The following is a 12880-nucleotide window of genomic DNA, read 5'->3' as shown; positions in this document are numbered from 1 at the left end:
CTCAACTCCGCTCAACTCCGGGAGCGCGACTTCTTGCTCCGGTATTAGTCTCCGCCGGAAGCATCGGCCACGGAACGGGCTTAACACCGGCCCGTGGTCCATGAGAAAAGAGGACTAAATGGAATTAAGCCAACGGTTGTAGCTGCGCAGTGCACAATGTAACAAAGTCAAGTGAAATAAGAAACAGCTTCACAAATACGTGCTGAATGAAGAGGCCAATGGGATACTGACACATTGCTCATTGCCAGGGCTGACTGCGCCTGGTATATATTTTTTTTGCCAGAGTCGGCGCCGAACCTGGCGAAGATGCCAAGTCTGCCCCGCGACGGACCAACTAGAGTTGACCTATTGGATTGCCGACAATATGAAGTCCCATTTTAGGAGGATACTAATTTGAAATAGCCCCAATTTGAACGGCTCTAGGCGCCGAAGATGAGCTTTCTACCGTTCAGTAGGTAACTCGCTATCCTATTACACGTCGTCATCTCAGTTCAGGAGGGGTAGCGTTGGCGTCACCCATCACCAAGCTTCCGTGCATTCTTCGCGACCAGCTCATTGGGTTTCCACTGCCTCGGGCCGCAGAGGGTAGAAATGGCTTTTGGGGGGTATCAAAGCGGACAAAAAAAAGGGTGGCTGAGACAAGTAGAAGGACATTTATTAGTAAAGCTAGAGCAAGATAAAAGGCATCCAAGCCCACGTCACTGCCCTAACAGGATACCTTCTTAGCTACCTAGGTAGCTATTGACTCAACTTGGACTACAGACTGACCACTTGCAACCTGCAACAACACAACCAACGCACATTCACCATGGCTTCTAACCCACCGGCCCGCTGCTGTACCATGGGATCGCTCCACGAGTGAGTTTACTACTGCCCTTGCCCCTCGTCTACACCGAGCTTCGCAAGAAACCCATCGGGAGACAAGCCAGAAGAGCTACCCCGCCACGACAAGAAGTTGCCAACCATGGCAGCCTACGCAGGACACGCCAGCACCACCGGCAAAAAGACAGGGCGAAAGCTCGAAATGAGATATAATGACTAACATGAAGGTAGGGGCGACCCCAAGGGCAAAATCATCAAAATTGACAACACCATCGAGGCCTACGTCGCCACGCCGGTCGACAAGACGGCGCGCGCCGACGTTGGCATCCTGTACCTGCCCGACGTTATCGGCATATGGCAGAACAGCAAGCTCATGGCAGATGCCTTTGCCGAGCGCGGCTACCTGACAGTCGTGGTCGACCTCTTCAACGGCGATCCCGTGCTGCTGAACCGCCCCGAGGGCTTTGAGCTCGCAAAGTGGCTCGCGCACGGCAGCACGGGCGACAATCCGCACACCAAGGAGGCCGTCGACCCCATCGTCATCAAGGCCATCGAGGCTATGCGTGGTATGGGCGTCAAGCATATTGGCGCGGTGGGCTACTGTTTCGGTGCCAAGGTACGCCCCCCGTACTCCTGATTCCTCCCGTTTGGAAAGTAGACGAGCGAGACAGAAAGGAAGAGAGGCTAACAAATTCGACCCAACAGTACGTCGTTCGCCACTACAAGGACGGTATCGAGGTTGGCTACGCCGCGCACCCCTCGTTTGTCGACGAGGACGAGCTCGCCGCCATCACAGGCCCGTTTGCCATTTCGGCCGCTGAGACCGACTCCATCTTCCCGGCCGAGAAGCGCCACAAGTCGGAGGAGATTCTAGCCAAGACCAAGCAGCCCTATCAGATTAACCTCTTTTCCAACACAGTGCACGGCTTCGCGGTCCGCGGCGACGTGGGTGACAAGCAGCAAAAGTTTGCCAAGGAGCAGGCCTTTCTGCAGGCCGTCACCTGGTTCGACAACTACTTGGGCTGACTGCATGGCGGTCATGGCACCAAACTGTGAAGCGATGGCGCCTCACAAAGCGTAAAAACGGAAAGCAAACACCTTGCTCCAGATACCAATGAAACTAAAAGAATTACTCTTCGTATTGGATTGCATCTTTGCGTAAAGTACATGTGTCTAGCTTCTTCTGACCCACACCTGTTTGGCTGTCTCACTGGGGCGTTTGCGCCAACTGGGAAGCTAAAACAACCAGTTGGCATCATCAGCCACCACCCTGTCAAGTGCGATCCTTTCCCCTTGATATAAATTCCCATCCTACACCCATCCGATCCTGCGATTCTGCGAGCGCACCCGCCAGAAAACATGCTGCCCGAAATCTAACAATGGCCTTCACCGCTGATCCAATCAGCCCGCGGCTGTCGTCGCCGCACCTGTCTCCTTCGCCTGACGGCACCCCGACGACGCTCGTCCTCCCCGATCCCGCGACGCGGACGGGCGAACCGCCACAGCTCATAGCACCAACACCCAGCCTCGACGGGCGCTCACGGACAGCCAGCAGTCCCGTACGGACATGGACAGAGCAGCAGAAACAGCAGCAACTCCTCCTGGGCGGCGGCAGCTTGAAGAACGGCGCCGTCCCAGACCGCGGCCGAAGCGACACACCTCGTCCGGCCACGGAATACGCATTCCCCCAACAGCAGCCCACACCACCGCCGTACGACGACGAAGAGCCGCCCCCTCTTCCGCCGCCCGTCCAGACCAAGTCGCGACGCGGGAGCTCCAATGCCAAAACCGGCTCTGCGGATAACGTCCCTCGGCTGCCCGCCGCGGAGATGCAGGAGCTCATGGCCTCACCACTGTCGCTGCCAATTGGGCCCGCGCCGCCCGGCCCCATGCGACTGTCCTTTGACCATGGCAAGTTCTCGCAGCAAAAGGAGGAGATCCGGCAGTCGCTACTCGCGCAGCCGGAGCTGCGCACTTCCCTGCGAGATGGGGCCACTGGCGGCCATCACCACCACGACCACCACAACCACTACCACCTGGCCAATGGGCTGGGAATCTACGAGGGGCGCGGCGCAGAGGCTCGCAACGCGCGCACCGAGGCGCCGCGACCAGCGTGCCCGCGTACCGTGTCGACGCCCCCAACCGGACGCGGAAAACTCTTTGAGCTCCCGCCGTACTCAACCGTCATGCCTCGATCCGCGGTACCGCCGCCGCCGCAGCGTCTGCCGTCGCTCAGCTTGCACGTAGACGACGCGGGCTCCGAGAAGCGTACACACAGCATGCTACCCTCGCCGGCCATACCAGCCGGGTCGACGCCCGTCACCACGGAGACCAAGGCATCGGGTGGTAGCCGCGCGCCGTCGCCGATGCCTCCCTTAATTCCGCTGCCGCCTATGTCCCTGCCGACGCACTTGCAGCTCGAGCTCGCCGGGCAGCGGCCGAGCCCTCTCTACATCCACCACTCCCATACTAGCGACATCCCGTACGAATCGAGCGCGGTCAAGTTTGAGCGGCTGCTCAACGTGATTCTCCTCCCCGCCTACCTCGAGCGAACGCTCTACTTTGGTGCGCTCGCTTGCCTAGACGCCTGGTTGCACACGTTCACCATTCTGCCGATTCGGTTCTTCATGGCGATTGGGGTGCTGGTGCGCTGGTGGTTGTACGTCGTCGGCAAGGAGACGAGGTTTCTGCTGGGCTTTGTCTGGGACGGCATCGGCCGGCTGTGGCGCCGAGGCCGAACGACTAGGGGACGCACGGTCAGCGGGTCGACAGCCGGGGACCGGTCGCGCAGTATCAGCCGCGCAAGCGAACCGGCGAGTGCGATAGGCGTAGATGGACTGGCAGACACACTCAGAACCGCCACGCAGCGGCGTACCTCTGCGCAGCACCGCGAGAAAGGTCCCGGTCCCAAGTCTGGCTCCTTTCGCCATCGCCGCACCAAGTCCATGCCATCCAACCTCTCCACCTACCACAAGGCCGATTTGTTGCAGGGTGCCGTCATCCTGTGCAGCTCCTTTGCGCTGATGCGGCTCGACGCCAGCCGCATGTACCATTTTATCCGGGCCCAGTCGGCCATTAAGCTCTACGTCATCTTCAACATCCTCGAGGTTGCCGACCGCCTGCTCTCGGCCATAGGCCAAGACATTCTCGAGTGCCTCTTTAGCGCCGAGACGCTGTCGCGCAACGCGTCTGGCCGCTCCAAGATTCTGCTGCCGCTCGGCATGTTCCTGCTCGCGCTGGCGTACAACTGCCTGCACTCCATTGCGCTCTACTACCAGGTCATCACGCTCAACGTGGCCGTCAACTCGTACTCGAACGCGCTGCTAACGCTGCTACTCTCCAACCAGTTTGTCGAGATCAAAAGCACCGTCTTCAAGCGCTTCGAAAAGGACAACCTGTTCCAGCTGACGTGCGCTGACGTTGTCGAGCGCTTTCAACTCTGGATTATGCTCCTCATCATTGCCATGCGCAACATTGTCGAGGTCGGCGGCTTCTCCGTCCCCGGCGCGGGCGTCGGCGAGATGGACATTGACGGCAACGGAAGCGGCGTGCCGCTGCACCACCCGTCCAGCCTGCCGCACAGCTTCACGGCGCTGCCATCCTGGCTGTGGTCTGGCGAGGTTCTTTCTCCGTTCCTGATTGTGGTCGGTAGTGAGATGCTGGTGGATACCATCAAGCACGCCTACGTCACCAAGTTCAACAACATTAAGCCTCACTTTTACTCGCGCACGCTGGATATCCTGTGCAAGGATTACTACACTCATGTAAGTCTCGGCTCTCCAACCCTCCAAAATTGGCCCCTTCTCTAACGTACCCGACTAGGCCTTTGCCAGCCCTTCCCTCACTCGTCGTCTTGGCCTCGCCGTTATCCCGTTGTCATGCCTCTTCATCCGTGCTTCGGTTCAAACGTACCACATGTTCCTCGCTTCCTACCTCCCTATGCCGCTCCCGCAGTCGACGCAGACGTCTCTGGCCGAGGAGTCGGCGCGGCCCTCGTCGCCGGCCATGATGGCGGCGCTGAACCGCTTCGATGCGCTGATCCGGGACTCGCTCGGGCGCGCAACCTACGGCCCCCCGACGGGGTCGGCGTTTCACCACACAGTGCGGCCCTGGTACGCGTGGACATCGGACGACCTCATCGCCGCGCTGACCATGGTCGTCGTCTTCTTCATCGCCTTTCTCGTGCTGCTCATCCTCAAGCTACTCCTCGGCATGGCGCTACTCAAGTACGCCCGCGGGCGCTACGCCGCCATGAAGCGCAAGGAGCAGCTCGTCGCCCGCGGCGTCATCGAGCGCGAATCGTACGACGCCAAGGGCCGTCGCGCGGGCGGCCACGGCGATATCGAGCTCTCGGATGACCGCCAGCGCTGGATCCACGCCGACAAGACCGAGGGTCTCAAGGGTGGCAAGGGCCCGAGCGGCCGGCGTCCGGGCGAGGACAAGAAGGCGCCGGAGCTGGATTACAACGGCGTGTTTCGCTACGATATGGTGAATAAGCGCATTTGGTAAAGGGCGGTCCCCTTGGGCAGCCGCAACGAGTATCATGGACTGCATGAGTGAGAGGTGTATATCATTCTTCATCTACATATTGTTCTTGTCAAGACTTTGTCAAGGTTGAGAGGTGTACAATTGCTGCTCTCGACTTATTGTACTGTAGCTTTGCATGGGTCTGGCGTAAAATAGCCCGTTTTGCTCAATTACCTCCTATGTCACTTTAATCACCAATGAAATGAAAATGAAATGAAATGCAGGTTGGCATTGTGATGGCCTCTGTGGATGAGTAGAGCAGGATCATCATACGGTCACCCTGTCTGGGTTGTTGGTGAACATGTTATATTGACTGGAGAGGACGGCCGCATAGTGCCGCCGGCATAGTATTCCATGACAAAGTCAATGCATGATTGAACATGCACTTCCTGCACCCCAACTTCAAACACGGATGGTTCTTGTGGCGTGGCTTCGGCAAACCTCTCTGCAAATCTGGTACAGCTTTCAAATACTACTTGGCGCTCACCTGCTATAATTAGAACCGTGCGAACAACAGGTCGTCTTCTGTTGGTTTCCGTAAATGCTTGTAGAAAAACGGCATGTCCGTCTGGCGCATGAAAAGGCTCCGACCAAAGCTTCTGCGACAAGACATGATACGCCTCATCGGCGCCCCCCCGTACGCACCCGCCGGCGCCAAGTCCGGCCAAGGTGAGATAAAAAATGACGGATTCAAGCTGCTGGTCTTGCTGATTGGCGGCCGCGACTCGAGCGCATGGCTGTTCAGCGTTCGCGACCAGGCCGGACGCATTGTCACCTGGCAGGACCAAATACCAAGGCAGCAGTTCCTGGCTGAATAGATGAGCTGCGAGCTGGTCGGGGGACTGCAAGCTTGCCCAGGGTATATTCCGACAAGACTAACTAGTTCTTTTTCCTGGCATAAATTGGCCATGTGCAACGCTCTGAATGTGGCAGTCTTCAATCGGTGCAGCCCGTGGATAAACAACACTGTTAGACGGTAATTAATGAGCAGCGCCCGCGCCCACACGCTAAACAAAGTGTAAACAGAACGGCGGAAACGTGTTGGGCGCAATACTCTGGGAGGGGAGCAAGGGAGGAATCAAAAGGGCCGTTTGGATAGAGGTGGTGGCTTGCGGTCGGCGCGCCTTTGGCTGCCGATCGTGCTAATGCGGGTCTGTCTGGCCAGCCACGCAACGCATCACCGGATCATGGTGCAAACAACATGTCTTCTTCATCAATCCCTTGAGGGGTCAACTTAAAGAGCTATGTATCCTTTCAATACAATACTCGTCGATTAAATGCACAAATCCTTCTTTCCATCATCAACAGGAAGGGTCTACCGTCAAGCTCAACCAACGCACACCGAGCCAGTCGCTCTTCCAGCCAGACTTGCCCACGTAGGACTCACCTTGACCGATGTGCATCCTCCTGCAGCTCCTTGCGCTAACTAGTGTGCATCTGGCAGGTGGTACCAGCTCACAGTCTGCAGCGAGTCCCATGGTCATGTTCTCGGAGTCAAGATATATAAACAGCCGATGGTGGTGATTTTGCGTGGCCGACATGTCATCCCTCGCTACCACCTCCTTGGCGTTACTGCACGGGCAATTGGCACAAGTCCCCATCGTCGCTGAAATGAAGGCCTCGGGCGTCATCGCAGCAGCTTTGCTGTCCGGTGTTGGAAGCGCTACATCCAGTCCGGATTTCACCACCAACCCGGCCGGAAATCCATTTGTCCAAGGCTGGTACGCGGACCCGGACAACGAATTCTACAACGGAGAGTACTGGGTATACCCTACCTACTCGCACGAGTATGACGCCCAGACATTTCTGGACGCCTTTTCCTCGCCTGATCTCATCAACTGGACCAAGCATCCCGACATCTTAAACACGACCAATTTCCCGTGGGCAAAGCGCGCTGTCTGGGCGCCGGCGACCATTGCGCGCAACGGGAAATACTACCTCTACTTTGGTGCCAATGACATTCAGACGAATGACGAGTACGGCGGCATCGGTGTGGGCGTGGCAGACCGCCCCGAGGGCCCGTACCTGGACCCTATTGGCAAGCCTCTCATCGGCCAGTTCTACAATGGTGCCCAGCCGATTGACCAAGACGTTTTTATCGACGACGACGGCCAGGCGTACATTTACTACGGCGGTCACGGCCATGCCAACGTCGCCCGCATCAACGAGGACATGGTTAGCGTCGGTACCTTTCCTGACGGCGACCAGTTCAAGGAGATTACGCCAGAAAACTACGTCGAGGGCCCCCAGATGTTCAAGCGCAAGGGCAAGTATTATCTCTTCTGGAGCGAGGGCGGCTGGACCGGTCCTGACTATGCCGTGTCCTACGGCATCGCTGACAACCCGACCGGCCCATTTAAGCGCTTGGACAAGATTCTCCAGCAAGACTCGTCGGTGGCCACAGGATCAGGCCACAATGCTGTCATTACCGTGCCTGGCACCGACATTCACTACATCGTCTACCACCGGCACCCGCTCGGCAGCACCGATGGCAACGACCGCCACCTCGCCTACGACCGCCTCTACTTCCGCGACGACGGCACCATTAAGCCTGTCGTCATGGGCGTCCAGCACAACTTCAAGGACGGCAAAATGATTGGCTGGAGGACCTACGGCGGCGCCTGGGACACGAGCTCCCGCAAGCTCAAGACGACCGTCTCGGACGGGGCCAAGGCGGCCATCAACACCAACTTTGCCGACCAGTACTTTGCCGTAGACGTGGCTATTCCCAGCCAGAACGATGGCGATGCGGGCCTCATCTTCCGTGCCGCAAACCTGCAGGAGGGCGCGCATGCGTATCGCGGGTACTATCTGGGCATTGGCACGAGCGGCAAGATTGTCATTGGCCGTGCCGACAATGGATGGACCCCGATTAAGACGGTCAGCGTGCCCATTCATACCAATAGGGTCTATAATGTTGCTGTTCGCGCCATTGGCAGTAAGTTTGACTGCAAGGTGATGCACGGCCACGACGTCATTGCCAGTTTTACCGTGTCGGATGACAAGTTTCAGCACGGCACCAATGGCGTGCGCGCGTTCCAGACCAAGGCGACCTTTGACAACCTCGAGGTCCGACATGTTTGATGAGTCAGTTATGTGTATTTGTATTTCAATATTTTACAAAATACCCTTATTGTGCTCCATGTCAAGATTCCCCTCATTCCCCACTCAGTGATGGTGGCTGACGACTGGCAAACTTCTTTATTGCTACTTGCACATAGACACATCAAAACTCCCAAATCATTTACTGTCTCAAGGCCTAATTTGTGGCGGGTAAAGACACTTCTTCGGCTAGGGGCCACCATTGCGACCACGCACCTTGCTCATCTAGATTGCTGCTCACTTCTGCTAACAGCTGTGTCAGAAGCGTATTCGTATCGACCTCTGGTACGATTCCGTGGATCGATTGCCTCTGAGCCTCTGAATGTCTGGATATATCTGCTTCATCAATCTCTTGGGTATGCTGATCCGATCGGTCGATGCCGCGGAACTCGTGAATCGACTGATGCAGCACGTCAAAGTCGGTTCTCGTTCTGCCTTGGTATCGCGACCGATTCTCCACGGCGCGGGAGTACAAGAGCGAGGCGTGCTGAATAGTTTTGATCTGTGGGCGTCAAGTCAGAAATGCAAACCGGTGGCAGCCAGGACAAGAAAAGAAACGCACCCATCCGTCGGCAATGGTCCAGATTTTTCGAAACTCGTAGAGGTAGTCGAGGCACATGTCCATGCACGCCTTTGCTTGCGGGCTCCGGCCTAGATTCATCCGCGGAAAATGGTAGACGTATAGGTTCAGGTAGCCGGCCGAAAAGGCACAGAAGCCGGCAAACGGCGTCATTAGATGCACGCCGCACTCGGAGGATTCGTGGAGAATCTTTGCCAGGTTCTCCGCCGCGCCGAACAAGATCCGAGCACTTTCATCCCACCACCCGTCCGGGGCGGTCGCCTCGAGCATGGGATGATCAACAGGGCCTTGTGGCGTGGACTCGAGCGTCGGTAGGAAAGGGAAATACTCTCGATGGAGCATCAAGGTGCTACCCCAACGGCTCATTAACAACATGAATCTCTTCTGGGTAGGTGTGAGCATCCTTACCTGACATAATATAATAGATTCAGATACGCAAACGTCTCACCATATCCAAGGGTCATGTGCACAGCGACCGAGTTGTTCGGATAATAGAGCTTGCGATGCTGATTTGCCCTCCAGTTCTCCAGCTGGTCGCGCGTGACAAACCACGGCGACCCAGGCACCCATGGGCAATTTAGAGGGGCACACATGCCCGGCGCTCGCCGGCCATCCTGAAAGATGAATGCCATCAGCTGTGTCCAGATGTCGAACCCAGCGACCAGAATCTCAAAGCCCTGCGTGATGTCGAGAATCCCCGTGGTATGGTTGGCGTAGGACTCGTCGCTGCGCGGCCCTCGGCAGGACGGATCTGGGCCAAAGGCAAATTCGACAACACCAACAGGTCGGGGAATCTTGAGCTTGATCATCTCCGACATTGGTATCATCGGTGGATTGTAAGTGCCCGAGTTGACCATGCAGTCCATGATGAAGCACGCCCAGTAGGTGCGTGTCTCAATGGCCACGGAGGTGGCGTCGGTTTTCCTTTCAGAGGTCAAATCCAAAGGATATGGCGCGACCCTAAGGCTGTGCAGCGCTTGCATTATTCGGACAGCGACGCCTGGAGAGTGTATTAGTACTTGCAGGACTCAACAACACAGCGTCGCCTCTTACCACAATAGACCCACGCTTTGTGGAAATCTCTCGTGCCCCATTCATGAAGAGTAACAATGAGCAGGGCTTGCACCACCTGTATGTTGGGCGGCTGCAAGATGAGATCCTTCAAGAGATCCTTGGCGTACAGGGCATAGTGCTCGCGTTGCAGGAGGTCTTCTCCCCAGGACGCATGCAGGACGCTAGGTTGAGAGCGCGTCACTGCCAAGACTGCGCTCAAGAGGCAGGTTGCTTCTTTGGAGCCGCGCGAGCGGAGCTCTGCAATGAAGCTGGGCAGGTGCAGAATAGCCAGCTCGGGAAACTTGTTCGTAAAGATGTTGAGACACTTCATCACCGTGCCCGCCGGCAAGCGGGAGATGTGACTCTGCACAGACTCTTTATCGTAGGGGCCCGTTGAGTCATGGACAGATGAGCTCCTTCGTCTCTGAAGACTACCAGAAAAGCCTCTATTACTTGTGCTCTGCAAAACGGGCGCCTCGCGCTGCTGCGGGGTGTTGGTCCAGGTTACTTCGCTCTGGACATCAGAAGGTGTGCTCTGCTGCGTTCTCTTGCGCTTCAATTTTCCGACCGGCGTCCTCGGGAGCATGAGTGCACAGCCGTCCAAGTTTGACCGGCGGCATCGTTGGCATGGCGGCGTTCCTGTGTGAAGGCACTTGACCTTGGACGCCCTGGGCTCACTCAGCGCCTGCGATTGGGGACAAAGGATGCGGCACTCACCGGCAATTGTCGCAGGATAAGCTGGTACGCATGGCAAAACGACGGCCAATCGGCTTATAGCGACAACATAGTATGAGATACGTCGGAAATGATAATGTGAGTTGCACTCGGGAATGGATGTCGCTTCTCGGGAAAGGGTTTTGTAGTCTTTTCCGAAGCCGGCCATGGGTGGGTCGTCGGCGTTGGTCGCGACGAGCCGAGCTCGGGTGATGAAAGAAGTCGCCAGAGGACCTTGACTAATAGTTATAGTTGAAAAAAAAGACGCGAGTGAATAAAATAATAAATATAGAGAGAATTAATAACAAAAATATCATAAAGAAGGTGGTAATGATAACCTTGAGAAAGAGTAACGTTAATGTTATTTTAGTCTATTATCTACGGTACTAAAAGATCAAATACCAACCCGCCCTCCTCCAAGCCTCACATGTACACCTGTTCCTGAACCGTTATCGCAGCCTTCACCACGCCTATAATGGTATCCAACTCGTCCTCCGTCACGGTAAACGGCGGTGCTAGCAAGATATGATCACCTCTCTTGCCATCCACGGTTGTCCAGCCAGGATAAACGGCCACGCCAGCCTCGAACGCCGTCTGCTGAACCTTGATGCCGAATTTGATGCGAGGATCAAATGTTTCCTTGCTCGTTTTATCCTTGACAAACTCCACCGCCCAGAAAAGGCCGCGGCCCCGAATGTCGCCGACCGAAGGGCACGCGCCGAGCTCCGCGCGCAGCTTCGCCTCGAGGAGCTTGCCCATGGCGGCGCATCGCGCCACGAGGCCATCTCGGCGCACAATCTGCTGCACCGCCAGTGCGGTCGCGCATGCGATTGGGTGTGCCTGGTAGGTGTGCCCGTGGTTGAACGAGCTCGTTCCGCGCCGGAGAACGTCCACGACTCTCTTGTGAGCAAGAACGGCGGCAATCGAGCAGTAGCCGCCACCGAGGCCCTTGGCCACCGTCACAAGATCGGGTACGACGTCGTCTTGCTCAAAGGCGAAATACGTTCCGCAGCGGCCCGTGCCGCACATAATCTCATCCAGGATCAGAAGAATGCCGTACCGATCGCACACGGCCCGAACGCCGCGAAGGTACCCCGGTGGCGGCGGTACACATCCTGCAGTGGCACCGCCAACGGATTCGGCAACAAAGGCAATGACTCTGGAGGGTCCGACTTTCAGGAACTCGTTTTCAAGCTCTTCCAGAAGACGGGCAGTAAAGTCGGCCATGGTTTCCTCGTCTCGCTTATACCGATAAGCGTAGGCGGGCGAAACATGCGACACGTGTTGATATCCGAAATCTTGGTATGGTACCTTGCGGGCCAGGTTCGAAGAAACAGAGAGCGACCCCATGGTATTCCCATGGTAGCTCTGCTTGCGAGAGACAAAGTGTACGCGATCCGTCTCGCCCTTTTCGAAAAAGTACTGCCGCGCCAACTTGAGCGCCGACTCAACGGCTTCGCTGCCGCTGGAGACGAAGAAGGCCTTTTCCAGCCCGTGCGGGCTTCCTTCGAGCATGAAATTGGCCAGATCCTCGGCTGCCGGTGTAGTGTATGCTTGCGTGTGCACGTAGCTGACTTTGCCGGCTTGGCGAATCATGGCCTGGGTCACTTCTTCGTTGCCATGGCCGATGATGGCCACGGCCGCGCCGCCGCACGCATCCAGTACGGTGCGTCCATTGGAGAGATGTAGCTCAAGACCCTTGGCGGACTCGACCATGGCGGGTTCGACCTTGAGTGACCGATGCATCAGATGCGTGCCTTCCACGGTTCGCTTCCCCATCGGGGGAGGTGTGGGCGTGTCGGCATTGCTGTGCGGAGACATGGTGTAAGCTGGAAGTTTTAATATATGTTTGTAAAATGAATTGTATATCTTCTTTTCAAAGACATCTCTGGATCTAGTTGGTGACTTGGTATTTATGTTGCTGTAACTAGTCGTACTCTGAGATCCGAAACCCGACAGCGGTATCGGCATTATCTTCATGACACAGACCTTGTCCACCAAAGGGCGTATAGATGACAAAAAATGGAGTTGGATTTTGAGCTATCAAGTGAATTCTCTTTTAGCGCCATGACGATCTTTCTG

General features: G+C 56.5%; 3 protein-coding genes across 3 annotated transcripts; 2 read left to right on the top strand and 1 right to left on the bottom strand.

Annotated features, from left to right (window-relative positions):
• Nucleotides 1–808: 808 nt before the first annotated feature.
• CCM_02892 (cytomegalovirus gH-receptor family protein, putative) lies at nt 809–5331 on the top strand (the record flags this gene model as incomplete). Its single annotated transcript, XM_006668044.1, has 5 exons — nt 809–858; nt 1054–1438; nt 1528–1826; nt 2228–4586; nt 4645–5331. 5 exons carry the CDS (start codon nt 809–811, stop codon nt 5329–5331), a joined length of 3780 nt encoding a protein of 1259 aa, XP_006668107.1.
• A 1557-nt stretch (nt 5332–6888) lies between these two features.
• CCM_02891 (arabinan endo-1,5-alpha-L-arabinosidase A) lies at nt 6889–8433 on the top strand (the record flags this gene model as incomplete). The annotated part of the gene is made up of 1 exon (XM_006668043.1): nt 6889–8433. The coding sequence occupies one exon, from the start codon at nt 6889–6891 to the stop codon at nt 8431–8433; it is 1545 nt and encodes a 514-aa protein (XP_006668106.1).
• Nucleotides 8434–8608: 175 nt separating this feature from the next.
• On the bottom strand, nt 8609–12619 carry CCM_02890 (aminotransferase, putative; the record flags this gene model as incomplete). The annotated part of the gene is made up of 6 exons (XM_006668042.1): nt 8609–8640; nt 8668–8953; nt 9014–9380; nt 9440–10031; nt 10085–11037; nt 11226–12619. The coding sequence occupies 6 exons, from the start codon at nt 12617–12619 to the stop codon at nt 8609–8611; spliced, it is 3624 nt and encodes a 1207-aa protein (XP_006668105.1).
• Between the last annotated feature and the right edge of the window lie 261 nt (nt 12620–12880).

This window comes from Cordyceps militaris, assembly GCF_000225605.1.
Source record: "Cordyceps militaris CM01 unplaced genomic scaffold CCM_S00002, whole genome shotgun sequence".
Taxonomy (NCBI): domain Eukaryota; kingdom Fungi; phylum Ascomycota; class Sordariomycetes; order Hypocreales; family Cordycipitaceae; genus Cordyceps; species Cordyceps militaris.
Note: the sequence above shows the minus strand (reverse complement) of the source record. Positions and strands in the feature narration are given on the sequence as shown.